Source organism: Danio rerio, chromosome 14 (genome assembly GCF_049306965.1).
Source record: "Danio rerio strain Tuebingen ecotype United States chromosome 14, GRCz12tu, whole genome shotgun sequence".
Classification (NCBI taxonomy): domain Eukaryota; kingdom Metazoa; phylum Chordata; class Actinopteri; order Cypriniformes; family Danionidae; genus Danio; species Danio rerio.
The window spans coordinates 36,414,273-36,442,257 of NC_133189.1; the positions used below are offsets into that span (position 1 = coordinate 36,414,273).

At 37.8% G+C, this 27,985-nt stretch overlaps 2 protein-coding genes and 1 long non-coding RNA gene across 11 annotated transcripts in view; 1 reads left to right on the top strand and 2 right to left on the bottom strand.

The window, feature by feature from the left end:
- Positions 1-1,272: 1,272 nt before the first annotated feature.
- On the bottom strand, positions 1,273-8,320 carry gpr101 (G protein-coupled receptor 101). 2 transcript variants are annotated; one of them, XR_012389814.1, is made up of 3 exons: positions 7,883-8,320; positions 2,906-5,676; positions 1,780-2,424 (listed from the first exon to the last, which is right to left on the bottom strand). XR_012389814.1 is itself a non-coding variant. In XM_073922016.1 (2 exons), the coding sequence occupies exon 2, from the start codon at positions 5,576-5,578 to the stop codon at positions 4,265-4,267; it is 1,314 nt and encodes a 437-aa protein (XP_073778117.1). In that variant the 5' UTR covers positions 5,579-5,676; positions 7,883-8,320; the 3' UTR covers positions 1,273-4,264. The 2 variants fall into 2 exon arrangements, 1 of the variants encoding a protein (XP_073778117.1); XM_073922016.1 differs by having other exon boundaries at positions 1,273-5,676.
- Positions 8,321-10,173: 1,853 nt separating this feature from the next.
- Positions 10,174-27,985, top strand: part of zic6 (zic family member 6) — a 219,172-nt gene continuing 201,360 nt past the window's right edge. For 3 of the 7 annotated variants that reach the window (XR_012389461.1, XR_012389447.1, XR_012389462.1), the window contains exons 1-3: positions 10,174-10,311; positions 20,120-20,220; positions 27,536-27,680. The gene's annotated coding sequence lies outside the window, so the exon portion shown is untranslated. Of the gene's footprint in view, positions 10,312-18,793; positions 19,018-19,301; positions 19,502-20,119; positions 20,221-27,535; positions 27,681-27,985 lie in introns of those variants that run through there. The other 4 variants (XR_012389449.1, XR_012389448.1, XR_012389452.1 and 1 more) reach the window with 4 other exon arrangements.
- Positions 15,287-27,540, bottom strand: LOC141377544 (uncharacterized). 2 transcript variants are annotated; one of them, XR_012389827.1, is made up of 2 exons: positions 27,462-27,540; positions 15,287-23,773 (listed from the first exon to the last, which is right to left on the bottom strand). It is a non-coding gene; the product is annotated as an uncharacterized lncRNA (long non-coding RNA). The 2 variants fall into 2 exon arrangements; XR_012389828.1 differs by having other exon boundaries at positions 17,165-23,773; positions 27,455-27,540.

Here is a 27,985-nt window from a genome sequence, read left to right on the forward strand (position 1 = left end):
ATAGCATATCTGTGATTTCCTCATACTTATTGAGCACCGGTACAGCCAGTACGACTGTTACACATCCTGAAAGCATAACCAGTGCTTTTCTCCACATGCTTTTTTTTTACATTCTGTGCGTACATCATCTGAATAACAGTCCTCAGAGTGGGCTTTACTAACATGGGAGAGCAGAGTGAAGATGTGCTGTTTTTCAGCTTGCATTAGAAAACGGTCAGTTTACTGTAAGGAAACCCACATCAGGCAAGTCTGAAGTATGGGAGTTTTTTTAAGCGCAAATGGAAAAAATGACCCTTTGTGCGATGGGATAATGCCTCAAGGTTTTACCCTTTAGCAGTCACAAGACTGGAACCTCAGCTTTAAGGCGGCACTCATATCTCATCACAAAGGGAAAAACAAAACTGATATTTAGCCAATAATCCTTGCACAACTTACAGTTTTATCTGTTCTCTTTCACTTTTGGTAGTACCCAATTCAAACGTGAGATTTTGGAAACCAGATCTAAATTTAGTGTACGGGTAGGGTAGAAAATGATTCCAAGCGGGCAGTGGGTGAGCAAAGGCTGAATATACAGTGGGAGCGGTCTGCTGTGGAATAAAACTTTGCGAGAGCAAAAAAAATGTGTCCCGCGCAGACCACTACTGTAAGAGCACGCAAAACTCACAGCCATTAGAAAACCATTTAAAAGCTTTCCCACAACACAAAAAGTGCATTATGTGTGATCAGGGCCTTAGTGGCTAATTCATATTAAATTCTTGCTCATCCCTCAATGAGAAGTATGGTTTGCTCCTTTTAAACAGGTTACGTTTTTTATATGAATGAAATCATATGAATTAACCACTTTTCTGGCAATACGTTAAAAAATTACACTTCCTCGTAAAATCAGACTGGTAAAACTACCTGGTTGCAGTGCACATTTCTATTATGGTAAAAAACTTGGGTTTGGTGAAGGGTTATGATAAGCTCTGTCTTCTCATAGACTTATACAAGAAGGACTTGCTTCTAAAATGTATAGCAAAATTTACCCAAAGTAACATTTCTGGTGGATTTGTCCTCTAAAACGTGCAACAAAATGTACCAGGCACAACATGTTTTATGATTTGCAAAAAGGTAGGCTGAGGCAAGTATTTTTAAAGAGTCTGGGATGCAAAAAACAGTCAAAGGGTGCACATCTAGTATGCAAAAAGTGCAATGTGAGTGCACCACCACAAAAAATATGAACCTAAAAATATATTAAAAATCAAAGCAGGCACCACATTATGGTCATGAGAATTGGTTGATAACATTTTTAATAGCCTGAAAATAAGCTTAATATTTCTAATATACAGTGGAGATCAAAACTAGAAAACAACCTACTGTTTCTTACATTTGATGTCACTGCTTGATCAAGTTTGACGTTTTGGTTGTAGGAATTAAATAGCATTTTTAGCATAATTCATGAGTTATGAAGCACAGTAAACAATCTGATAAAATATTTAAAGAAGAATACTGATCAAACTTAAGAGTACACCTCCAGATTCCTCACAGTTAGTGGTGTTAATCTGGAGCCTCCTGGTAATTTCCTTAATTATCTGATAAACCCTTTGCAAGATGGTGAATTGTTTTAAGCATCTGAATGTCCAGATCAGATGATGACCAATTTGAACTATGAAGAAAGATTGTATTTTTCTAAAAGGTCAAGTGTATATTAATTGTCCTCTAATTTAGAACCTCCTCCTGTATATACAGTATATCTACAAAATACTAAATAAAGTAATGACATTTTTACACTTTAAAAATACCAAAAGAAATACATTTAATAACAGACTCATACTTTAAAGTTGATGAGATTCATCGCTTAAGTATTATTGGTGCATTAACTATAAATGAATAAATAAATAAATAAATAAATACAATTTTACAGTTTACACTTTTAAGGAGAACTTTTCTTCCAGTGACAATGATTCAGTTGATATGTATGCTTAGAAAAATAGACAGAAATCTCTCAACATGTTTTCTAAAATCTTTTTCAAAACAACAAAGATTACTTTGTCTTTAAAAGTATCTGTACATTTGACATTGATGTATACAAAGAACATTCATCTTTTAAGACATTATACACTACTATATACGGTCTCAAAAATATTTTCATCATTTTAATTAATATTTCAGTATTACAGTAAACTGCTAAATGAAACTCAATATTCTGTATGGAGCACTTCTACTGTATTTTTTAAAATATTTTAAACCACACAGAAAGGTATTGAAATTTCATTTAATCAAATGATTTTTCAGATTTCTAGTCTGAATAACCATAACAGCGCAGTCAATTTTGAGACACTTTCCCATACACATACGCTAATGTTATTTTATTTTATTTTTTTGAGTATTCTCATATTCTCACCAAGTTTGTATTTACAGTTGAGGTCAGAATTATTAGCCCCCCTAAGATTTTTTTGTTCTTTTTTAAATATTTCCCAAATGATGTTTAACAGAGCAAGGACATTTTTACAGTATGTCTGATAATAATTTTTCTACTGGAGAAAGTCTTATTTGTTTTATTTTGGCTAGAATAAAAACAGTTAATTTTTTAAAACGCCATTTTAAGGTTGAAATTATTAGCCCCTTTAAGCTATTTTTTTCAATAGTCTACAGAACAAATCATCATTATACAACTTGCCTAATTACCTAAACCTGCCTAATTAACCTAGTTTTAAGCCTTTAAATGTCACTTTAAACTGTATAGAAGTGTCTTATTTACTGTCATCATGGCAAAGATAAAATAAATCAGTTATTAGAAATGAGTTATTAAAACTATTATGTTTAGAAATGTGTTGAAAAATGTTAAACAGAAATGTGGGACAAAATAAACAGGGGGGCTAGTAATTCAGGAGGACTAATAATTCTGACTTCAATTGTTTTTGACTGTATTTACCTCAATAAAAACAGTAATACTGTAAAATGTTCTCACTATTTTAAAAACTACTGTTTCTATTGTAATATATTTTAATTGTATTTTTCAGCAGCATTCCAATCGTCATACCACATGAACCTTCAGAAATAATGCGAATATGCTGATTTTCTGCTCAAAAAACATCTCTTATTGTTAAAAATGTTACATTTAATGCATTTTGCTGCATTTAAATGTTGTTAACTGTAGTGTAACCCTTGACTAAAAGATAATCTAGGCATTTTATCATCGTTACATGCATCTCCTTAGTTCCTACAAGGAAACATTGTTTGCTAAGCTTTTCAGTTGTCATCAGTGTTGTTTACTAATCATAAAGCACAGCTAACACATTAGAGCGGGGGTTTCCAAACTCAGTCCTGAATTGCCGGTGTCCTGCATACACTCTCAAAAATAAAAGTACAGGAGCAGTCACTGGGGTGGTACCTTTTCAAAAGGTACACATTTGTACCTAAAGTGTTCATAGTAATACATAAGGGGATATTAGTTCCAAAAAGTACAAAACTGTACCTCTTAACATTTTAGGTACAAATATATGCTTTTCAAGTATTAATATGAACCCTTTAAGTACAAATGTGTATCTTTTGAAAAGGTACCACCCTAGTGACAGGTCTCGTACCTTTATTTCCAAGAGTCGGGATCAGCAAACTTGTTTCTGGAGGTCCGATGTCCTGCAGATTTTAGCTCCAACCCTAATCAAACACCTGAACAAGCTAATCAAGATCTTACTAGGTATACTTGAAACACCAAGGCATTTGTGTTGAGGCAAGTTGGAGCTAAACCCTGCAGGACACCGGACCCCCAGGAACAAGATTGGTGACCCCTGTCCTAGAGTGTTTTTTAGTTCCAACCCCAATTAAACATACCTAAACCAGCTAATCAAGCTCTCTCTAGGTATGCTAGAAACTTCCAGGAAGGTGTGTTAAATGAAGCTGGAGCCAAACTATGCAGGACACCGGCCCTCCAGGACCAAGCACCCCTTCATTAGAGTGTATTCAGTGAGCTTGTATTTAAAGGCACAGTACTTCTTTTGAAAATACTAAATTGCACTCCTAAAAATAAAGATTCTTTATTAGCATTAGTGGTGCCATGAAAACCGTTTAACATCAGTGATGTACGTTCCACTGTACAAAATGTTATTTAAATAACTAAAAATCTTTCACACTAAGAAAAATTGGTTTAAGGCTTATTCCCGGTTCTTTCTGGAACCAAAAATGTTTTTGTGGCAATGTTGCAAACCACACCTTTAGAACCTTGGTTTTTAGGAGTGTGTGCCCAGAGCAGAAATTAAAAAGCTGTATATACCTCGACACTTGCTCAGAAATTGCCTGTAGAAGTTTCCTCTGGCTGCTTGTTGGCGGTGCTGTGTACAGTGAGCTCCTTCTCCGAGCTCAAACTGATGGAGGTGGTCTCCTTACGGCTGTCTTTAGACCTCCTTTCTGTAGGAGAAGACGATGTGGTGCCTTCCTCCCAGGTGCGGAGAGGGCATACACGGGCAGCCTGGTTTGAAAGGTTGTTGTGTGCCAGCCGGCCATCTGTCACTGTGAAGCAACTGTCCACAGCGGAGCCTTGACTGATCCGGCCTTGCCCGCAGAAAGGGCCGCACAGCAGCGCCAGGAACTCCTTGCGAACACTGCGGTGCATGTAGCCGTAGATGTAGGGGTGTAAGCAGCACTGCAGAAAGAAGAGAATGAGTGCTGTTGAAGCCAACCAGGGCGGCACTGCTGCACTGGAGTAAATGGATATGGTGCTCAAGACACTGTACGGGCCCATGCTGAGGACGTAGGACGCCATGATCACAAACACCACCCGTGCTGCCTTACAGTGATACTGGAAGCGTCTCTGCCGAGTCCTGATGGGATAAGATGCAGAAAAGGTTTCTTGCTGCGATTGCTGCTGCCGTTGGGGGCTGGAACAGGATGCTTGGGAATCCAGAGGAGGGTTGGATTGGATGGGGTGAACCAGTGCATTCTGTCGTCTCGCCGCTCTGAAAACCATCCAATAGCAGCAAAGCATGATCACCACAGGCAGCCAGAAGGAAAGCGCAGACACTAGGGCAGAATATGAGTAACTGGAGGACCATACAACAGTGCAGGCATTGTGGCGACGGTCAAAGTCAATGGTTCCCCATCCGTATAGTGGCGGAGTGCTTTGAAGTACACTGACAAGCCAGGTGAGAGCGATTAAGTTAGTGCCCAGGTGTGGTGTCATTCGGGTTGGATAGGACAGTGGGTGGATGATGGCCAGGTAGCGATCTATGGACACCACGATGATGGTATTGACGCCAGCGAATGCGAAGAGATGCATGAGCACCACCAGTGCCTGGCAAAGCCGAGCGTCCAGAGGCCAGACCTCTGGCACTGTAGCAGCAATGGCGAAAGGCATGACCAGCACCGTCTGCAGCAGGTCAGCGAGGAGCAAGTTGAGCACGAAGCGGTTGGCGACATGGAGAAGCTGTGGTTTGCGCTGGAACACCAGCAGCACCACAATGTTGCCAAAAAGCGATGTGCAGACGATCGCAGATATGAGCACCATCTTCACTGTGCTGTTCACCAAAGAGGGCGACAGGGCTGCCCCAGGGTCCCAGGGCACTGTGCTGGAATTACTGCCCAGAGGTGGAAAGGTGGGCATGGTGACGGAGACAAGGTGGGAGATAACGCATTAGGAGCCTTTCAAATATCGCCAACACCATCCAGAAAGGCTGACGACTGTTTTGCCACTCTTCACACCTTGAGAGAGGATGTAATAGAAAAAAAAGATGTTCAGCACATCCTGATCCCTTTCAGATGAATGTTCACACTTGTGAGTTCACACTGTAATGATAGCTGAGCTGGTACAAAGACATTGGAATGAACTACTGTGTCCAACATAAACATTCATTCATTTTATATTCAGTCTTTAATCATATACAAGACACTGTAAGTTAACCTTTCAAAACACTGTTAAGCATTTTAAACATTTGAGTTTTGACTCTTAAAATAATGCAACATATTAATCTACAGCTCTGGAAAAACATTACAGAGATTGTCAGTTCTCAGAATTGATATAAGTTTGATCAAAATATTCAGTTGGCAATTTTCAGATAAGAGTATTAGAGCATTTCTTTACAACAAATGACAACATGCCAATATAAAATATGTTTTCTGACCTTAAATATTGGGGAAAATGATATGTTTGTGTTTAAAATATGTTGCCATAACATTTTAAAAACATAGATCATGTTTTATTTCTTTCAAGAGTTCACACTTAGCTGATGATTGATTATACAGCTTGTTTTGCATGTTGTCCCAGGAGAGAGCCCTGAGCTCATAAGATCCTCGAGCCCGGGGCTCCCTCCTGTTTGCAAGGCAAGAGAGGAATTTGAGCTCAGGCAGATCTTAGGAATTCCCCTGCTGTAGTAGCTAATGAACAGATAGTGATTGTTCTTAAGAGATAACTACTTACTAGGAGCATTTCTTTGGTGGCGATTTGGATTAGTCAATTAACTGAAGTTGCATGTTTTTGGATGGTGGGAGGAAACTATGGAACCCGAAGGAAACCCACATGAGCACGGGAAGAACGTGTAAACTCTGCACAGAAACGTCGGCTGGCTTGGTAAGGACTAAAAGCAGTGACTTTCTCGCTGTGATGCAACAGTGCTAATCATTGCGTCACTGTGTCACGAAGTGTTCAAAACGAAGATGGGTGTTATATGAAAAATAGGGTATTTATAGTGGCTTAGGAATCATTTGATTGGTCAATCATAAACTGAATAATGCGGGACCAGTTGCAAGCAATCATAAGCATGTGATCCTCTCGAAATTAGTATAGAAATAAACTTCACTTAAATACAGCACTATAAAATAACATTCATTCCTTTATTCAATTATTTTTCGGCTTAGTCCCTTTATTAATCAGGGGTTGCCACAGCAGAATGAACCACCAATTTATCCAGCATATATGTTTTACGCAGCGGACACCCTTCCAGCCACAACCCAACACTGGGAAATCCATACACTCTTGCATTCACACACATACACTATGGGCAATTTAGCTAATCTTTGGACTGTGGGGGAAACCGGAGCACTCGGAGGAACCCGGGCCACCGCGCCACCGTGACGCCTTTATGATAACATTCTTATTTAAATATTTTATGTAATGTTGTTCATCCAATAAAAAAACATTTTATTTAAACACACCCATATCAATGGAAAATCGAACCACAATAACTCTGAAGTGCTCTCCTATTTTTTCCCCAGAGCTGTATATCAAATTATTAGCAATGATACAGTAAGATTTCATTGCAAATAAACACAATAATCAACAACAAATATTGGCTTATCATATCTGCCAAAATATAATTCAATATTAGTGCATCCCTGAGTTATGATTAAAACTTTATCAAGCAAAAGCCAACATTGTCTGCAGCACACAATGGCAAACTTTAAATTTATATACATAAACCTATATAAAACATATTATTCAATACAAAATATGATAAATATTCTAGGACAACATATAGCAGTGTTCTATAAGCTACATTGTAAACAACACATGCATTTTCTACATAGCCTATTATCTAAATTAGATAAATACTAGTGCCAACATCACATTACATACTGAACAATATATTGTTCATTCCATGCATATACAAATTAGTATGCACGTATAGCTATATTTAACCAGTGAGTGCGCAATGAACGCATCTGTGTAGGCTACAGAAATTTTTAATCCATTTTGATGGCTCAGAAGCAGTGTGCATCGTATCTTACCTTTTTCCCGAATCACTGTTAGTAAGCTCGGGCCAAATTATATGCATCTAGTTATCTTTCATGCGAACAATAAGAACAGCTGGAAATCATAATTCCATTGTTAACCGCGCGCTAAAAGTGGCGCTGCTTTTTCTCTACGGTGCAAATCGCATGCAAATATCGGCAATGGATGCAAGACATTTACCGTGCGAACGATCATTGAAGACCAAGCCTCCGTTCGTCTCCTCTCGAATGGCTGTCGGTTGTCAGTCCCCTTTGTGTGTCTCTCTTTACTGACAGCGCTCCTGTGATGTTCTCCCATTTTAGTCTCCTCAGTGTCATCAATGGCAGTCGCGTCCTCGGCTCTCTCCGAGCAGGACTTCATTCAGAGATGGAGAATCATCAATCAGGCGCTCGCTCGTCGCGTCAGGGCAGATATTGTTGAATAAAACAGACGTGGGTTTCTTTAACCCGCGGGTGAACATGCGGTGGCGCGGATACAGCAGAGTGTCACAGCGGTTACATGTCATCCTCAGCTCTGCTCAATTGGACTGTAACGCTGCTGATGCTCGCAAGTGCACTTAAACAATCAAACCTTCCAGGGTAAATAATGGTCCATCTAGGGGGGAAGACAATCAATAATGAGGGTGGGTAAATATAAATAAATAAATGAATAAAGGAAGCACACTACGTAGTGCACACTTAATTGTTTTACACAAACTCCCAACTGGTTTCATGTAACGGCGTTATATAATTTAATTACAACAATTTCCATCTAAAGCTGCTTAATACATTTGTGACAGTTTTCATGTGTGCAACAGAATAAAAATAATCACTTATTGATATACATATGAATAGCCTAAATAAATGAATAGCCTAATTTAAGAATGTTGAGAGATCACTTTATCTATTTTTCCTTAACAGTGCTAGCCAAATAAACTCTGTGATGTTATCTTGCATTTGGGTGCATTGCCTGCAAAACCTATTGTGCTAGAGTGTTTAAGTCAGATATCTATGCAAAATCATCATTGAAAGTTTCTATTATAGTTCATATCTTTTCATCGGATTAAAAATGTAATCCAATTTATGAGCATCTTGTTGCTTTCTATCTTTTTTTTTGTCATATCCTAAAATGCACATTAAAATGTGGATGGAAAAGATATTGTTATCTGTTTCCTTTACTGAGAAAATTGTTTATGCAAATGTTTTTTTAATATTTCCCAAAAAGCATTTAACAGAGCAAGGACATTTTCTAGTACTCATTTATACATTTGTTTTCTTTTCGGCGTAGTCTCTTTATTAATCTGGGGTCGCCACAGCGGATAGAACCAACAACTTATTTTATGTAGCGGATGCACTTCCAGCTGCAACCCATCACTGGGAAACATCCATACACTATGGACAATTTGCCCTACCCAATCCACCTATACCACGTCTTTGGACTTTTGAACATGCAAACTCCACATACGCAAACTGACCCAGGCGAGGTTCGAACCAGCGACCTTCTTGCTGTGAGGTGAACGTGCTACCAACTGTGCCACCGTGCAGCCCCATTTTTACAGTATGTCAGATAATATTTTTTCTTCCGGAGAAAGTCTTATTTGTTTTATTTCGATTAGTAAAAAGCAGTATTTATTCAAATTTTATTAAAATGAAATACAATTTTTAGCCTCTTTAAGCTATATATTTTTTATAGTCTACAGAATAAACCACTGTTATACAATAACTTGCCTAATTACCCTAACCTGCCTAGTTAACCTAATTAACCTATTTAAGCCTTTAAATGTCACTTTGAGCTGTATAGAAGTGTCTTGAAAAAGATCTAGTAAAATATGATATGCTGTAATCATGGCAAAGATAAAATAAATCAGTTATTAGACATGAGTTATTAAAACTATTTATGTTTAGAAATGTTTCAAAAAAATTAAGTTTACTTAAAATAAGTTTAAATTAACTAAAAATTAAAGGGGTCTGTTAATTTTGACTTCAACTATATATATATATATATATATATATATATATATATATATATATATATATATATATATATATATATATATATATATATATATATATAATTTACATATATAATTTTTTTGGTATGATTTTAAATCTCAGAACAATCTCAAAATAAAAAAATGAAAGAAAATCAGCTTTTGTCTGTGCTTTAATATTAAATTGTTAAAACAGTTGAAAACATTTGTAAGAAATTTAGAAAATTAATTATTACAGGGTTAAATGTAGCATATATTAAAAGCACAGCCTAATAAGGAAAAATTATGGTTACATTAAATTAATATAGTACTTGAAACATTTATACTAAAAGAATATTTTGCACACCGTTTTCCTTTTTTTCCAGAGGGTATTGATAAATAATAAAACATTATATGTATTGTCTATATGTGTGCGTTTTATGTTTGCGCATAGCTTTCCTGTCTAAACACAACAATGAAAAAATAAAACTAAACATCTAGTCAGGAAATTTTGAGTCGAGTTCCCGAGCGCATCTCTGTTCCTTCGCGCATGCGCACAGGACGGTTTCTTGCAAGTTCCAACCTGCTTTGAGCTGGCTCGATCGCACATCAGGCGGCGCTCTATTTCGAGGACTGGAGCATTCATCATCACTAGAGTGAGGTAAGTACACTGGAGTCAAGTTTACTGCACAACACTGTAATTATTCAATTATTTCGAATTAATCAAAAGACCAATGGCAATTAAAGGCTAACGTTAGATTATTTGGCATGCTAATATCCATGTTTCTTGATTAAGACAGCTAAAGATACTATGTCAGCTAAAGCTTAGCTAAGGCAATATATAATGATGAGATACAAATTAAACCAACTATACTGAAACGACAGCAGAATAGTGAAATTATGTCTTCTTTGCGCAGCCATTGAACATATGCTTAAAGCTAGCATATAACATGCAAACTGTCTAAAGTTAGCCTGTTCTTGTGAGCACTATGGTTTCTAGGTGAAGTTTTAGGATTATTTTGTAGATATTTGATGACCAATAACATGAAACAGTTGTGTTAGTGTGAGGGAATTAAAATCAGTTGGTAAATCAGATTAATGATAAAGCAGTAGATCTTCCAAAAAATACAAGTCTGTCATCGTTTATCCTTCTTACTGCCCACCTGTTCTATTTGAGTTTCTTTCTTTTGCTGAAAAATGTTGTGAAGAATGTTAGACATTGTCTAGCTCTTGTCCAACATGCAAAATGAAACATGACACAACTACTTTTTCTGGGACATTCTAAAACGTGAAACATGAAAAAAAGCTTAACGTGGCTTAATGTACCTAAACATCAACCAGAGAAACCCAGACCCAAATTTCTGTCAAACTTTACATGTAATTAACCCGAACAACTGTAAAAAGAACAAGTCCCCGTTCCATAAAGAGAAAAACATCACACTAAGCGCTTTCTCCCCCATTGAAGCCTATAATAAGGCTTAATGTACTTTAACAACAAGCAGGGAAAATCACATTTCTATCAAATTTAACTCAATGCAAACACTTTCTGATGTCAAAAAAATGAGCTCTAATTTTAGTGAGTGGAAGTTTTCATGTTATGCAATTTTTTAGTCCATTATAAAAGGAAAAAATGTAGCGTGGCTTAACGTACCTCAACAAGTGGGGCACACCAGACATCGATCAAATTTTACTTGTATTAACACAAACTACTATCAAAAGATCAAGCCCTGATACTGTGGATGAAGTGCACAATGTCACGGTAAGCGTTTTATCTCCATTGAAGTCCGTTAAAAGAGCTTAATGTGGTTTAACTTAACAACATTCTGAGACAATCAAATATCTATTAAAAATACTCATAAACAGTTTCTGCTGTTAAAAGAACAAGCTTTTATTTGTGTGTATCAAGTGAACAACATCACTTTAAACATTCTCCCCATAGAAATCCATTATAAGGAAACAGCTTAACGTGGCTAAACATACCTTAACACCAATCAGTGAAACCCAAATTTCTGTCAAACTTAACTTGTGGAAACAGTTCGACTGGATAACAAAAATTAGGTTTTTTAGAACACCATTGATGGTCTCAAAATAAGCTAACCGTCCACAGTCAGAGGAAAGCTGGAGGGATTGCGGGAATGTGGGTAACACACATATATTTTGGGAATGTCCGAAAATACTTTCATTTTGGCAAGGGGTAAAGATTGAGATTGAGAAATGTATGCAGTTAGATATACCTTTTACTCCCCTCTTTTTCTTGCTTGAAGGGATACCCCAGCATATATATAATAAAAACCAGAGATATATACTACATATACTTTTAGTAAGTGCAAAAAAGACTATAACAATAAATTGGATGAAGCCACACCCTCCAACAATAGTACAGTGGATAGAAAAACTTGAATCTATTTATAGAATGGAGTAAATGACTGCTCAACTTCAATTGAAAATGGATATTTTTAAACAAAGATGGGCACCTGTTACTTTGTATCTGAACAGGACATAATATTTCCAGCTCCTTTGAAACAGAAAATAATGTTTGTTTGTTTTTTTTGTAATTTGTTTTTATTTATATCTAGGGTTACTTTTTTCTGTTGTTTTATTTTAAATAATAGCTGTTGTCACTGAATTTTCTGTTCTGTAAAACGTTTTAATGTATAAAAATAAAGTAAAAATAAATAAATAAACAAATAAAACTTTACTTGTGATTAACAGTTTTATCAAAAGAACAGGCCCTATTTCCATAGATAAAGTGAACAATATCTTGTTAAGTTTCTCCCCCATTGAAGTCCATAATGAGGAAAGGCTTTACATAACTTTACAACAACCGAGGAAACCAAATGTTAAAAAGGCTTTTTAAAAAATCGAATTTTATTTATAATAGATTAACCCTTTCTGTCTAAAAAATGTGCATGACATTCCCACAACAGCATAGGGGAAAACGCTTAGCACAAAATTGTTCACTTTAGCTGTGGAAACGGGGCTCATTATTTTGATAGTAGTTAGTGCTAATCACATGTAAAATTTAGAATGTCCCCTCAGTTTTTAAATATGTATTTTATTTTATTTTATTTTTTGTCTAGATGTCAATTTCTTGTCTTTTTATTTCATTCATTAATTTTCTTGCCGGCTTAGTCCTTTTATTAGTCCGGGGTCGCCACAGCGGAATGAACCACCAACTTATCCAGTATGTTTTTACACAGCTAATGCCCTTCCAGCCGCAACCCATCTCTGGGAAACATCCACATCCACACACACACACTCATTCACTACGTACAATTTAGCCTACCCAATTCACCTGTACCGCATGTCTTTGGACTGTGGGGGAAACCGAAGCTCCTGGAGGAAACCCACGCGAAGGCAGGGAGAACATGCAAACTCCACACAGAAACGCCAACTGAGCCAAGGTTCGAACCTGCGACCCAGCGACCTTCTTGCAGTGAGGCGACAGCACTACCTACTGCGCCACTCATTTTATTTAGTTTTATATGATTTGAATATAACCCACATGAATTTACTTGAACAATCAGTCTGTTAAAAACAGACTTTTTTATTTTATTTATTTATTTAAGAAAAAAATAGAGATCTCTTCTTTCTGTTGATATCGTCAAACTTTTTTGTCTGAATGAAATGCTTGTTCTTGCTAACAACGTTAGGAAAATGTTCAGTATATGATGGTTGTAGGCATTGGACAATAAGTCAAAAAAGTCAAGACTATTAAAAAAAGTCAAGATATTAAAACTGCCAAAATTTTCTGCTATACCGTTTTTACGGTATTTATAAGGTGTTTAAAAAAGATATCCAAGATGCCGTTTTAAATTGTAATGAAATCTCTATTTACAGTAGCCGAGAGAGCTGCAATTTCGAAAACACATGCAATTATAAAAAACAACTGCAAATTAAGAAACGATCTTCATCAGTTTGACAGCGCACGTGTTGCTAATTTTCACAACACAAACAACTGAAGAAAGGCACTGCATTTTGTCACAACTCAAACAACTTCAGAAATGTGCTGCATTTATTAAACCCGCTGCACACTATTAAAACAACATTTCACATTTACCATCAGTTTAATTAGACTAACAATTTACAAAAGACAATGGAGTTGTGTAATAAGGATATTAAAATGAACAAAAAACTCTTTTAAAAGACCAACAACTTCACTGAGCAACACTCATGGAATATTACGTCCCAGCAGGGTTTGTCATGTTTTTGGGTCATTTTCTTTAATTGCAGCATGTTAATCTCTCTCGGCCATCATAGGTTTTAAACCTAATGAAGACAGCAGAAGTCAATGATTCATTTGAATTATTTAACCTAAAATGTTTACTGCTCCAAAATCTTTGAAAAGTTTCTCAAAACAAAATGTATTGTGTTCAAAGGGGAATTTTTTTTTTGTTCTTTACCCAGATATTTAAATAGAATATATTTTAGAGCAATAATCACAATACAGTCAAACCGTGATATTTTTATGCAAGGATTTCACACCGTCGGAATCTTACACCAGCCCATGCCTAAATGGTTGTGTAATTTAATAAAGTGAAGTATGCTTCAATTACAGAGAGTGTTCACTTGATTGAAGTACAATAAACAAAACACACTACAATTCATTCTTCATGTATTATTTAATAGGCTAAAATTGAGTTCACATAGAAATACCCGTTTTTTATTTTCATTGTCAACCTAAAATGGGATAGGCCATACTACATTTGAAAAATACACTAGATGAGTAATGATGATGAAGTATTAAACATGTGTTCATCTTCCATTGTTTATTCAATTCGCAGCGTTGGTTGAGCCAGTGCTATGTCACACTTAGTAAGGCAGCCCAAACAAACAGATTGCAAACCTCTCAGAAAGATAATGCGTTTGCACATTGTTCTGAAGACCCAAAAGTACTAGGTTAATTGCTTTGCGTTTACTGTAAACTACTTAATCACAATAATTTATTAATCTTTGTTAGGTATCATGGTGTTTATCAGTGCCGTGGGTGTAATCCGAAATACTGCTGTGATGTTGTCATTAACGACGTCAAGCTGACTGATATCACGACATAAACTTAGAGCCACCAATGAGTTGTTGGCGTTTAGCGCCATCTAGTGTATCAAGATGGATTCTGCAACTGGAGTTTTTTTATTTTATCAATAGAGATGCCTGCCATGCCATTTTCATGTTCATTGCCTGTTTTTAATTATGTGAAAATATCATGGATCTTAAACGGATCATTGCTCTTTTTTTCTTACCACGTCTCTGAGGTACAATCATAATTGCTTATTTGGGAACTAAAATGATATAGCCATAATGTGCTCCTAAAATAGATTGAAATCGGATCTCTCATTTTTTTCTGAATCCTTCTCTATTTTCAGAGAGATTTATTTAGTGAATAATGCAAAGGGGGTTTTATCGCAGGGTAGCCACATTGTAAACAATAGCAGATGACTTTGTAATACTGCGTTTCACTGGAAGAGGCCACTAGGTCTTATGCCGTGTTACAGAAACCAATCTGTTTATTGATCATGGTAATGTCCATAAGACAACAAAGGTTTTTTTCTTTTCTCCAGATCTTAAGGTAAGACATTAAGGTATTGTAAAAGTGCCCTGAGAGGAGAGTTGTGGAGAGAGGAAACAAAGTCAACACATCAGCTTTATTAACAGTTTTATTTTGCTTTGGCAGAGTAAAAACATCACATAAATGCATGCTACAGTTTACCATTGCATACAACAAAATAAATGAATATTCTACATGGTTTTGTGCACTCACTGGCGACTTTATTAAACCTTACAAGTACCAGGTTGGACCCCATTTTGCCTTCAGAACTACTCTTATCTTTCGTGGCATAGATTTAACAAGGTACTGGAAATATTCCTCAGAGATTTTGGTCCATATTGACATGATAGCATAACGCAGTTGCTGCAGATTCGTCAGCTGCACATCTATGATACGAATCTCTCGTTCCACCACATCCTGAAGGTGCTTTATTGGATTGAGATCTGGTGACTGTGAGTCCATTTGAGTAGATTTAACTCATTGTCATGTTTAAGAAACCAGTCTGAGATGATTCACACTTTGACATGACGCATTATACTGCTGGAAGTAGCCATCAGAAGATGGGTACACTGTAGGCATGGGCCAGTATAAGATTCTGACGGTACAATAACTTTGGAAAAAATATCACGCTTTCACGGTATTGTGATTACTGCTCTAAAGTATACTGTAAATGTCTGGGTAAAAAAACTAAAAAAATTCCCCTTTGAACACAATATATTTTATTTTTTGAAAGATTTATAATATTTTGGAACAGTAAATTAATTCAAATGAATCGTTGACTTCTGCTGTCTTCATTAGTTTCAAAAACACAGATTTCTTAACAATTTAAAACGGCATCTTAGTATATTTTTCTGCTGTAGATATTATTGTCCTAAAAAACAAACAAAAAATGTGAATAAAAAAATCTTACACATACCTTAGGAACCGTGTTACAGAAAATATAGGCGTTTTAAAACCTTGATTTTTCCAAACTGCAGTATACCTTGAAAACATTTATTGTCCCATGCCTAGTGCACTGTGCTCATAAAGAGATGGGCATGGTCAGCAACAATACTCCGGTAGGCTTTGGCGTTGACACAATGCTCAATTGGTACTAATGGGCCCATAGTGTGCCAAGAAAATATTCCCCACACCGTTACACCACCTTCATCCTGAACTATTGATACAAGGCAGGATGGATCCATGCTTTTATGTTGTTCACAGCAATTTCTGACCCTACCATTCAAATTTCGCAGCAGAAATCAAGACTCATCAGACCAGGCAAAATATTTTTAATTGTCTATTGTCCAATTTTGGTGAGCCTGTGGGAGTTGTAGCCTCAGTTTTTATTTTCTGTTTGGACCATTCTCTGTAAACCCTAGAGATGGTTGTGCTTGAAAATCCCAGTACATTAGCAGTTTCTGAAATACTCAGACCAGCCTGTCTGACACCAACAACCATCCCATGTTCAAAGTCACTTAAATCATATTTCCTCCCCATTCTGATGCTCGGTTTGCACCAGATTGCCTTGACCATGTCTACATGCCTAAATGCATTGAGTTGCTGCCATGTGATTGGCTGATTAGAAATTTGTGTTAACGAGCAGTTGGACAGAACCTAATAAACTGGCCGATGAGTGTAGCTTATAACACATAAATCATGTTAAGTATGACTAAATGCAAATTTATTCTGCATCAAAAACATATGTTTTTTAAATAAAAGCTTTCTTTTAAAAACTTTAACTTACAAATTAAAGTTGATGCACAATCAGCTAAGGAAAAATCCCATGGAAAATAGTTTAGTGTATCATGACCTTTTAATTATCACATATATGAATATTAGGCGTAATCATAAATGCTGATTAAGGTACATTTTGTAAAGTGTAATTAACTGGATTTCTGGTGCATGAGCAGGTGACTTTTAAATGTGTCTGAATATGAAACTACCAAAAAACTTTTGTTAGAGTCAATAATGATATCATGAGCATGTACATTGCAGGCATATCTTTATAAAAAGACATTGCCAACCATAGTCCTGAGATGCAAACTTCTGTTTTTAGTATGTCATTGTTATCATATAAACATAACAAGGCCATTTGCTTCATCAGCCCGAGCGTGCACCAACAGAAAGATTCTGGTGCTCACATGTAAACAAACAGAAGCTCTACAAGCACTGACTGTTTAGAAAAGCACCCATTCACATTCCCAGATCACAGAATGCTGTTTGTATGAATGCTCAAACAGTTTAGACGTGATTACTTATGTTTTCCCTGGAAGGTGATTACTTTGCCACTCTTGGCAGCCATTGTCACAGTCTGGCGCTTCCCATTCATGCAACTGGACCACCGGCACAAAGGAGCGAAGTGCTCGATTGATGACAGTCCTCAGTAGGCCAAAGGAAGACATTAAAACAACTTGTATAGGGCTCTTTCAGGAGATTAACTTACTATGAGGGCTACCTGCCATGGACCCATTGCTTGCATTCATGAAGCCAGTACAAAGGCCTTTATTTTTTAGCCAAGGCCACAGCTGCATGAAAGCCAAGACTGAATAGGGTAATGACCACAAAAAACAACAAACCTCAAGTGTGTAAAAATAAAGTGTCTTCTTAAATGTAAGCCTCCTTTCAGGGGAAGGTGATTCCACCATTGAGGATAGCAAATACCGTTGGTCTAATTAATTTCAGAGGAGTGGTGTTGTAAGGAAAGACGGCATAAAGGAACAAAGTAGACTTTAATTAAATCTCCCTATCTGACAGGCAGCCCTGAAACATACACATCACATGCCTGGTCTAGCAGGAGGTGTCTGACTTGCTGTCTGTCTGGGCCCTAAACAGACCGACCACAAAGACCATTGACGGAAGATGTACAGACGGCACAATAGTAGAACTAAAATTAGAGCGGTTATGCCATAACTTCAAACCCAACCAGTCTGCCACATGTTTATTTAGCTGTCTACATGAATATGCTATTAAATGGCCAGTGATAATGATGTTGTAGCTGAGATCACCAGAAGAAGAGGGTTTGATCAGCAGGATTAGCGCAGGTCACCCTTCACCCCGCTACACATAAAGACTATAGAAAGCTTTGTGTCGGCACTCAGAAGTCCATCAAAGCCCCATTCGCCGTGTCCATCTCTACCTCCTGGAGGGTGTTCACGACCACCCTGGCCTCAAAGAAAACACTGCACACACAATAAAACCAAAAACCACCATTTTGGACAATAGTCATAGTGTCTGTTCGAGAGCGAGAGAAAGGAGGGAGCGCCTCAGAGCTGAGCAAGAACGCATGTGTGTGCACATTGAGGTGAAATTACGGCATTATCTCACGGTCATAGCCGCCGACTGAATAGAGTCTTCTTGAAGACATGCAGCACCACGTAGAGAGCGCACCAGAGGGAGGGCCTTGGCGCTTTGCTCGTGCTTACTGAGTGGAAATGCCCTGACAGGTGTGCCATTGTACCAATAAGGTTGTGTGAGCGTTAAGAACGTTCCAGGGGAGTCCCCGTGTCTGCTGGTAATGTGTTTATCACCAGTAATTTTTTTGTTGCCTCCATCTCCTCCTCCTGTCTACTTCCGCCATCCCCTCAGGATCTGGTTGAAAAGAGAAAGCCTCTCTTGCACAGTTGGCTGGACAACTTCTAATGAGTCAGACAGGCAGTACTTGTCACCATTCAGCTATACAGACAGGTCAGAGAATGAGTAGAGGAGCAAAAATGGCAAGAACGAGAGACTAACCTGACAGGATGCAGGAAGGATGTGAATAGTGACCACTGTGACTAGTGAACGCTAAAGGAGTTTGTATCCATTTAGGCCTCAGGCCTCAGGCTTATTGGATGTCTGCAGGTAAGTGTCTGTTTGTTTCACTGTTTCTGTCTTGTACAGGGAAAATATGTAGCTTCCTGAGTGGTACCTCACATTGTTTTCAGACATTTTTGTCCAATGATATTCTACAATTAAAATCAGTTTTTAAGGATTAATTCATTCTTTAGCAGCAAAACAAGAAGACAGAATTAAAATAGGTCTACTGAACGTCACGTAATTAAATGGCAAAATATTTTGGTCGGCAACGACGTGTCAATGAAGCTGCAGTTCTACATTTGAACGCTGGATGTCAGGGTTTGCTCGCCTCAGAGGCACATCTTCTTCAAGCCCCTTGGGGAGTTTTAGCGAGCGCACGTGGTGTGACAGCTTCCCTAGGAAGTTTGGGTGACATTTGCTTCACTTAATGACACAAGCTAATTAATCATTAGCGATCCCAGAGGTATTCCTTTTAGAGAGGCTTTGTCGTGCCTGCTCCCAGCAGGAGGCTGCAGCCCCAACATGTTATGTATGCATATGTTTAACTGCCGTGTTCCACACTGAAGACGTTTTAATTTTGTACTGTTTATGTGTTCGAATTGAGTTCGTGTTTTCGGTTGGCAGCTTAATATGCCATTTAATTTTAACCGTCTGTATTTTCACCCTTTAAAATGTGGGGTAAGAAAAGGTGTTAACATTTATCTAGTCGTGGTTAGGTCATAAACGTATGATTTATGAAGCTCCGATAAAAGGATGAAGCTACTGTACTGTAGAAATATCATTTAATATACCAGAGGAGAACTGAGTAGATCAGACAGAAGATGGTTCACTATACTGAAATTCTGTTTGTTGTCATATCTAGGCCTAAACTATGAGAGTGTTTTGCTCTGTGAGGTTGTGTTTTCAGAGTTTGCTGAGTTGAGGCAGACATCATTATTACTTGTCAAAAGTTCAATTTAAACTTGAAAGAGGCTGCCAGAGACTCCAATCTGGCTGAAACTAGAAATGTGTGAAGCAGTTCAAAATAGTTTGACAGTTCTTGGAGTTTCTCTCTTCATGAATTCTGGTGGAGGACTCAGTTTATGCTGTGTCTGTGAAGATAGGCCTTTGGGTCTTATTATCTCCAATGTGTTTTAATTATTTATAGTATCTCAAAAGATGGCTGCCTTGAGTTGTCTTGGAGAGACCTGACCTGACCTTCTGGAGAAACATGGATTTAAAGCACCATCCTTGACCTAGTGCAGACAGGTGATTCATCAACTAAAATACTTGCACTGAAAAAAATGTTGTCTGCAAAGTTGTTGCAAACAATTTATTTGTCTTAAATTTAAAAAACAAATTAAATTAAGTAATGTTCAACTTAATTTGTTTGTTTAAAATCAGCCCAAATAATTAGTTTACAACCCCTTAACTTAAAAGAAATTTGTAAATCCAAGGAATCATCCTTGAATATTTTTTTTTTCAGTGTGGTATTGTTTTGTGCATCTCTTATTTATACAGATAAAATAGGAATTGAATTACAGTTCAATTTATCCATTTGAATTGAGGTAATGAGGAAATACACTCACAGAAATAAAGGTACAAGATCTGTACTGGAGTGGTACCTTTTTAAAAGGTACACATTTGTACTTAAAGGCTCCATATTGGTACCTCAAAAGTATATATAATTACCTACAAATTTTTTAAGGAACACTTCTGTACTTTTTAGGTACCAATATGTACCCTTGAGGTATTAACATGGATCTTTTAGGTACAAATTGGTACCTTTTGAAAAGGTACCACCCAAATGACAGCTCTCGTACCTTTATTTCTGAGTGTATGATGCAGGCACAATTTAAATCAGTGTATGAACAGAATTCAAGTACCTGAAGTCTAATTAACTAGTTTGTCTACACCAGGGGTGCCCAAACTCGGTCTTGGAGGGCCGGCGTCCTGCATATTTTAGTTTCAACCCCAATTAAACCCACCTGAAACAACTAATCAAGCTCTTTCTTGATCTACTAAAACAGGGGTGCCCAAACTTGGTCCTGGAGGGCCAGTGTCCTAGAGATTTTAGCTCCAACTTGCTTCTACACACCTGCCAGGATGTTTCTAGTATACCTAGAAAGAGCTTTATTAGCTGGTTCAGGCAAGTGTGTTGAAGTAAGTTGGAGCTAAACTATGGAGAACATCGGACCTCCAGGACTGAGTTTGGACATCCCTGATTCAAACTAACTAAATGTTGACTTGACACTCTCAAATGTTTATTAGAGACTATATACACTTTTAAAAATGCTAGACGACCATATTTTTCCCAAATTGCGGATTAAAAAATCCCAGCATTTGTAGTGTAGATGTAAATTACGTACATAAAAAGTGTATAGATTTGTTTAGTGCAACATTTTGGAAAACCCCAAAAAAGTACCCATATTTTTTCACCATCAAGTGGTTCCAAATGTTAATGATTTTCTTTCTTCTGTTGAACACAATTGAATATATTTTGAAAGAAAAGGGAAAAAACAACTACTTTGGAGGTCAGTGGTTACAGGTTTCCAGCTTTCTTCATAATATCTTCTTTTGTGTTTAACAGGAAAAAGAAACTCTGTGAGTGAGTAAACCTTCATTTTTGGGCGAACGATCCCTTTAATTTCCCAGCTTGAATTACCCATGTGAATTTTTTTAATTGTAATTCATTATATTTCCTTCTGCATTCAACATCCACTTTAAAACCAGTAGGTATAAACTTATTCCAGAGCTCATTTTCAGGATCATTTCTCCAGATAAAATGCCCTTCATAACTTGCTGGTCATCAGGCTTTACTATCTGCCCCCAAAAGAGGAAAACATGTTCTCAATATGCTCACTTTGCAAAACCGGTAGATGTACTCATCAATAAATTAATTTTTAGCTTTGTAAGCAAACCCCCTACTGATCATGGCACACTTTGTCCAGCTGTTACTGGCAGCGGAAGAATGCCAAAAAAACAATTAATCAGTCATCTACACTTTGTCTACTCAACACTTTTTTGAATGCATTGTGCAGCTTATTTCTGAAAGGTTTCTGTACATGTCTTTGAATACAGTATTGCTGTTTGGTAGAAATATGGGGCTGAGATGCTGTGGTATGCTTATTGTGCTCTAGCTCTATTACATATGTGTTGGCATAGAGGAGAATGAATTATTCTCTTTCATAGCTGCTTCGTCATTAATATGCAACGGAGAGCTAGGCCTTCCTCACTCTGCCAGGTGCCATTTAACATCGCTTGGATGTACAAGGACTTCTTCATATCCACTTAAATCAAGGGGAAGATTTTATTCCAGCACAGACTAAAAGTAATTATGCTGCTCGCTAACAACACTTTTAGCGCATGTTTCACCAAAGAGCTTTGTTGATTGAGGAGTGGCAATAGCATTGTACATTAACAGATCTAATGAACCACCTTTTAATACCAAAATACTCTCTGCGTTTGTTAGAAATATGCAGACAAATTGATGCATGCGATGCACAAAGACATAAAATGGGATTTGATTATTGAATTCAAAATCCAAGTGGTCCACCTGGTGAAGTCAAAGTAGTGTTTGAACAGTCCTTCATTTTACCTTTCTTCACTGCTCATTCAAGTCTATTCTCCTGGCATAATGGAGCCAATGCACACCTGGTGCCAACAACCTGACATGCCCTAAGTGTCTGCGAGCCCACCCGTGGTGATCCGGATGGAGGCATTCAAAGAAATCACCATATTGGAGGACCTGGAAGTTCTGCCGCCATGAGCGCAGGAACACCTCGTTCCCTGGAGAGCTTCATCTGGAAGCTTTCAGACCCTCCCCGTCTACTCAGCCAATCATTGGGTCATCTCCAATTACTCGGCATTTGGGCACAACAAGGTGCGGTGCCTCCGAGTTACCTGCCCCCTCTCAGTTGTTTGTGCCCAGAAACATATTTAGACATGCACGCAACATGCGCTTACGTCTCAGCGGGAGGCCACCGTGAGACACATCAAGACGAGTAAGGCTTATCTTGAACAGTGGAGCCTACATGTCCCCGCACGACACACAGAGTCAACAAGCAAAGAGTCTGCTTATCAACGATGAATCAACATCATTGGCTGTCAAAAGTTCAATTTAAACTTGAAAGAGCTGCCAGAGATTTCGATCCTGCTGATACTAGAAATGTGTGAAGCAGTTATGAAATAGTTTGACACTTTGCGGAGCTTCGCCCCTTTATGAATTCCGGCGGAGGCCTCCATTCACTCTGCGTCTATCAAGCTCCATGCGTGAAATCACCTTTTGGAGTCAGCAAGTGGGGAAATTTGTAACGGAGCCCCGAAGGATAGCTTATTTACTCAGTTGTTTATGGTTAATCAAAGTGCAGCAAACTTTCGCTCTCTCTGGCATTGCTGCCTTTTAGCAGCGGCTCTTTCAAGATATTGTGGGGTGGGGCACGGCGTTGGGTGTGATTCTCTATCTTCGGGAACCCCGCAATTACATCTGGCACAACTCTGCATGAAGTAACGCTTCATAAGCCTTTGTGCGACCGTGCTTTGAAGCGCCCGAGCCCTCTGTATGTTGGCTTTTTGTCTCCCTCGTATCAACCCCCCTTCCCACCCATTGGAGACAGAAGACAGAATGCGATGTGTCGTCTTTGCCTGCCGCACAAAAGCTCTGTGCATTTGACACACCTTGGCCAGCACAAAGGATAAAAAGCGAGGCAAGGCTTGGACACGCAGAACGCCGCTGCTAGGCCCGATAAAGACGCTTCAAAAAGTCGAGCCGTAAGGAGCCACGGCCCTCTTCTTCTCCCTCTCTTTCTTTCTTCCCAAGACCCTGGAGTGCCAAAGAGAAAAGGAAGAAAGAAAGAAAGACAGATGGATTAAAAATTCCGCCTTTATATATTGTAGATGGGCACATATCTGAATGAAAATTTAGCTGAATAGTGGTAAAAACGGGATAGCATGGGAATTCGAATACATGTGTGTGTTCATGGGAGTAGATGTTTGGACATGTGGTAGGTGTCCGTACAAGGATAGTCAAATTTGAAAATGTGGCCAGTTAGTGTTTTTCATGAGGAAAACCAGCAATATTTTGACTTCACTTAGTTATGCTTAACTGACAGCTTTTACTGATGATTAGCACATTTATAGATGATTAGCATATTTAAAGCAACCGGTTTCACAACATTCTTGAAAATATCATCTTTTTGTTTCCAACAGACAAAGACATAAAATAAAGTTTTCTTTTTAAAAAACAAATGACCATTTAAGTTATTTTCTTACACGTTGATCACAAGTGAGTTTGTTTTTAAATCTAGTCTTAAAACCTATTTTTACTCTGGCTTTTAATACTATATGAGTTACTTATGTCTGTTGTTTGCTGTCCTTTGTTTTAGAAGGTGTATGTGTGCACAGCACTTTGGTAAGCACTTGCTGTTTTTAAAAAGCGCTTTATAAATAAACATTGACTTGACTTGACTTATTGTCCCTGTCTTAGGTTGGATTTAAGTCACAATACTAAGGATATTTCTTTTGTTGCATCACAACTTTGTAGCCAAATGTAATGACATAAAAATATTAACTAAACAACTGTAAAACTCACATTTTACAGTTTTTAAATCACAAACTACAAAATCATAAGCTGAAATAAACAAAACTTTGTTCATGCCTCAGGATATTTGTGCTCTTTTATAAGAAAAAGTGATGGGTTATTATTTTTTGTCGCTCAGTTTATCAATTTAAAATTAGTTTTTAAATAAAAATGACAAAATCACAAGCTGAAATACACAAGACCTTAAAACTGCCTCAGGATAATGTAGTTTTTATCAACACAAATGTACTCCATATGACTCAAGTCTTGAGAATTAAGAACTTGAGATTTTTTTTTCTTTTCTAAAAGTCCTAAATGTTACAATGTAAAATAAGCAATCATGTGAAATTGTGTCTGAAAAGAAGGGAAATGATCAAAAACAAAACTGGCTCTTAAGCAGCAGGGTGAATGGCTACGCGGGCTGCCCTTTGGCTAACCTGTAGTCTGGATTCATAGGGTCAGTGAACCCTTCATTACAGTGCTCTAGTGGCATTGATTGGTGAGACAGAGAGCAAACCTCTATTTTACAGTAACTTTCTGCCCGATCAATCTGACCCGGCCTGTCATACCCTCTCTCAGGGGGTCTCATCCAAAGACAGAGTGACATTGCGTGCTATCACAGGCACCATGATTAATTATAGTCCGCAATGGAAAACACATTTTAGTTTGTTTATGAGACTTGCATAGGGGAGGGGACTGCCTTTGTTAGACACACAGACATACTGTTCATTATGTACTATATTATTATGAGTACTTTGTAAGCATATGGCGGAACAGTTAATTATCTATAGCTTTTAGACTGTCAGGAAACAGAAAGGGTTTGTTCAAAATTGTTTATTCTGCCATATATTTGTATAATTATTTCCTCACCTCCACTGCTTTTTAATGGAGCACAAAAGGAGTGAATTTTTCTTCATAAAGCTTTTAAATAGGGTTTGTTTTCTGGCATGTTCTGAAAGTATTTTTTAAATGTATTTTTCCCATTAGAAATATTAAACAATGTCTTTGTTAAAGCGCTATGAGTCATGAACAAAACCAAAAACTATGAGCTGAATCAAAACATTACAACCTTTTTTGAAGCAAACATGTATATGAATATTAGACAAAAGTATAAATTCAGTAGACTGTGAACTTTGGTTTCAAATGGGACCTATTATGCCCCTTTTTACAAGCTGTAAAATAAGCCTCTGATGTCTCTACAATGTGTATAAGAAGTTTTCACAAGTGGTGCAGTAGGTAGCGCTGTCGCCTGAGACCAAGAAGGTCGCTGGTTCGAATCTCGGCTGGGTCAGTTGGCGTTTATGTGTCGAGTTTGCATGTTCTCCCTGCGTTCGCGTGGGTTTCCCCCGGGTGCTCCGGTTTCCCCCACAGTCCAAAGACATGCGGTACAGGTGAATTGTTAAAAGCTAAATGAATTGAAACTCAAGCTAAGTGAATTGAAAAGCTAAATTGTCCATAGTCTATGATTGTAAATGGGTGTGTATGGATGTTTCCCAGGGATGGGTTGCAGCTGGAAGGGCATCCGCTGCGTGGAACATATGCTAGATAGATTGATGGAGGGACTAAGCTGAAAAGAAAATGAATGAATGAATGAACTCTTTTAAACTGCCCCTTTGATCCAAATTTTGCTGTTTTGGTGATGTCGCTTTAAATTCAAATGAGATTGTGCTCCCTGATTAATAAAGGGACTAAGCCAAAAAAATGAATAAATAAGTTCATTAAATTTTACCATTAGAGGCTGGCTATATTCACACAATGTTGCCACATCCACAACCACTTTTTTGCTTTTATACTTTTATAGTAGGACCCCTTAAATGATGGAAATAACAACAATAGCATGAACTAATCACATTAGTTGTATCAAATTAAAAAAGAAAATAATACAAACTCAAGTTTATTGTAAATTGGGCAAATATTTTAGTATTTTGAGAGTGCGGGAGTGAATGCCACATGTTAAGGCTGGTTTATACTTCTGCGTCAAGCCCACTCGTATGCTTGGGCATAGCCGTCGCAGTGGCTGATGCAATCTCTGACGAGCACCTCTCAAAAAAATGTAACCACGGCACTTCCAGCTACAACCCAGTACTGAGAAACACCCATACACACTTATTCACACTCACACATTAACACATTATGGATAATTTCATTTATTTAGTTCACCAACAGTGCATGTCTTTGGACTGGGGAAACCGGAGCACCCGGAGGAAACGCACAAGAACGTGTGGAGAACATGCAAACTCCACACTGAAATACAAACTAGCCTAGCAGGGGCTCGAACCAGCGACATTCTTGTGAGGCGACAGTGCAAACCACTGAGCCACCGTGCCAGAGGTTGATTGTTAAAACTGTTACACTGTTTTGGGGAGAAAAAAACACCCATGAACTGAAAAGGGAGCAAATCTTCCTTATTTTGTATGTTGCATTTTGCCCATACCATTTTGAATTTAACTGAAGGTACAACATACACTTTAGAACTTCATTAGAGATCAAGATGATCAATGAATTTGTCAGTTATTCTTCATATAAAGCTGTTGTATGACTTTAGAGAGTCTTGAAATATATGATAACTTCAAACTCACTTTCAAACTCAGTGTGTTGTATGGAAAAACAGCATGCAGATTTGAAACAACAGGATGATAAACAATGAGTGACACTGACAAAATTATACATTGACTTAAAAATAACCTTTCCAATGTACAAAATGTTTTTGGTTTTTTTTTGTGGTGGAGGAGATTACATTTTAATAAATGTTATTCACACTGAGAAAAAAACAAAACTTTATGGAAATGTCTTTGCCGAACAAATAAAATGGTTTAAAAAAATCTGTTTAGTACCCTTTTTTGAAGAGTGCATTTTTTTTTTGCTTTTCATTCAAAGGTATTGTCAACAACATGCTTTGCTTAGTTGAAAAGATCAAAAATTTACCACTTGCCTCTACCTCTTCTCTTTCCCTCCTCCCTTTCCTCTCTCTCTCGCTCTCCCTCTCCCTCTTCTCCACTGAAACAGATGGCAATTTATGCTGAGCACAATCAGGACTATTCAGCGTCGGGTAGGCTGGTCCTCCCCACAGGAGAGAGGCCCAATCACAGTCCTAATGAACACATTGAGAGCTGTCTGCTCCAAATGAGTCCCAGTAGGAGCCGGCCCACAGGTACCCCCTGCCCGCTGGCATCACCATACATACACGCACACACACATACATGCGCACACATACACACATGTACTGGCACAACGCAGTACCAAGCTTCTCAAGCAGCTCTTAATTCAATCAAGATTCTTATCTCCAGCTGCCAGCATTCCAAAAGTGGAAAAAACAACAATAGGGATATAAGTTACATGCAGTGAGTTGTGGATTGACAGACTATATTTGTACATGGGATCACAATTTAATCAGTGTACAAGCTCAAATTTGCATAAGGGAATACCACATTTTAACATGTTTTTTGAGTCCCTATG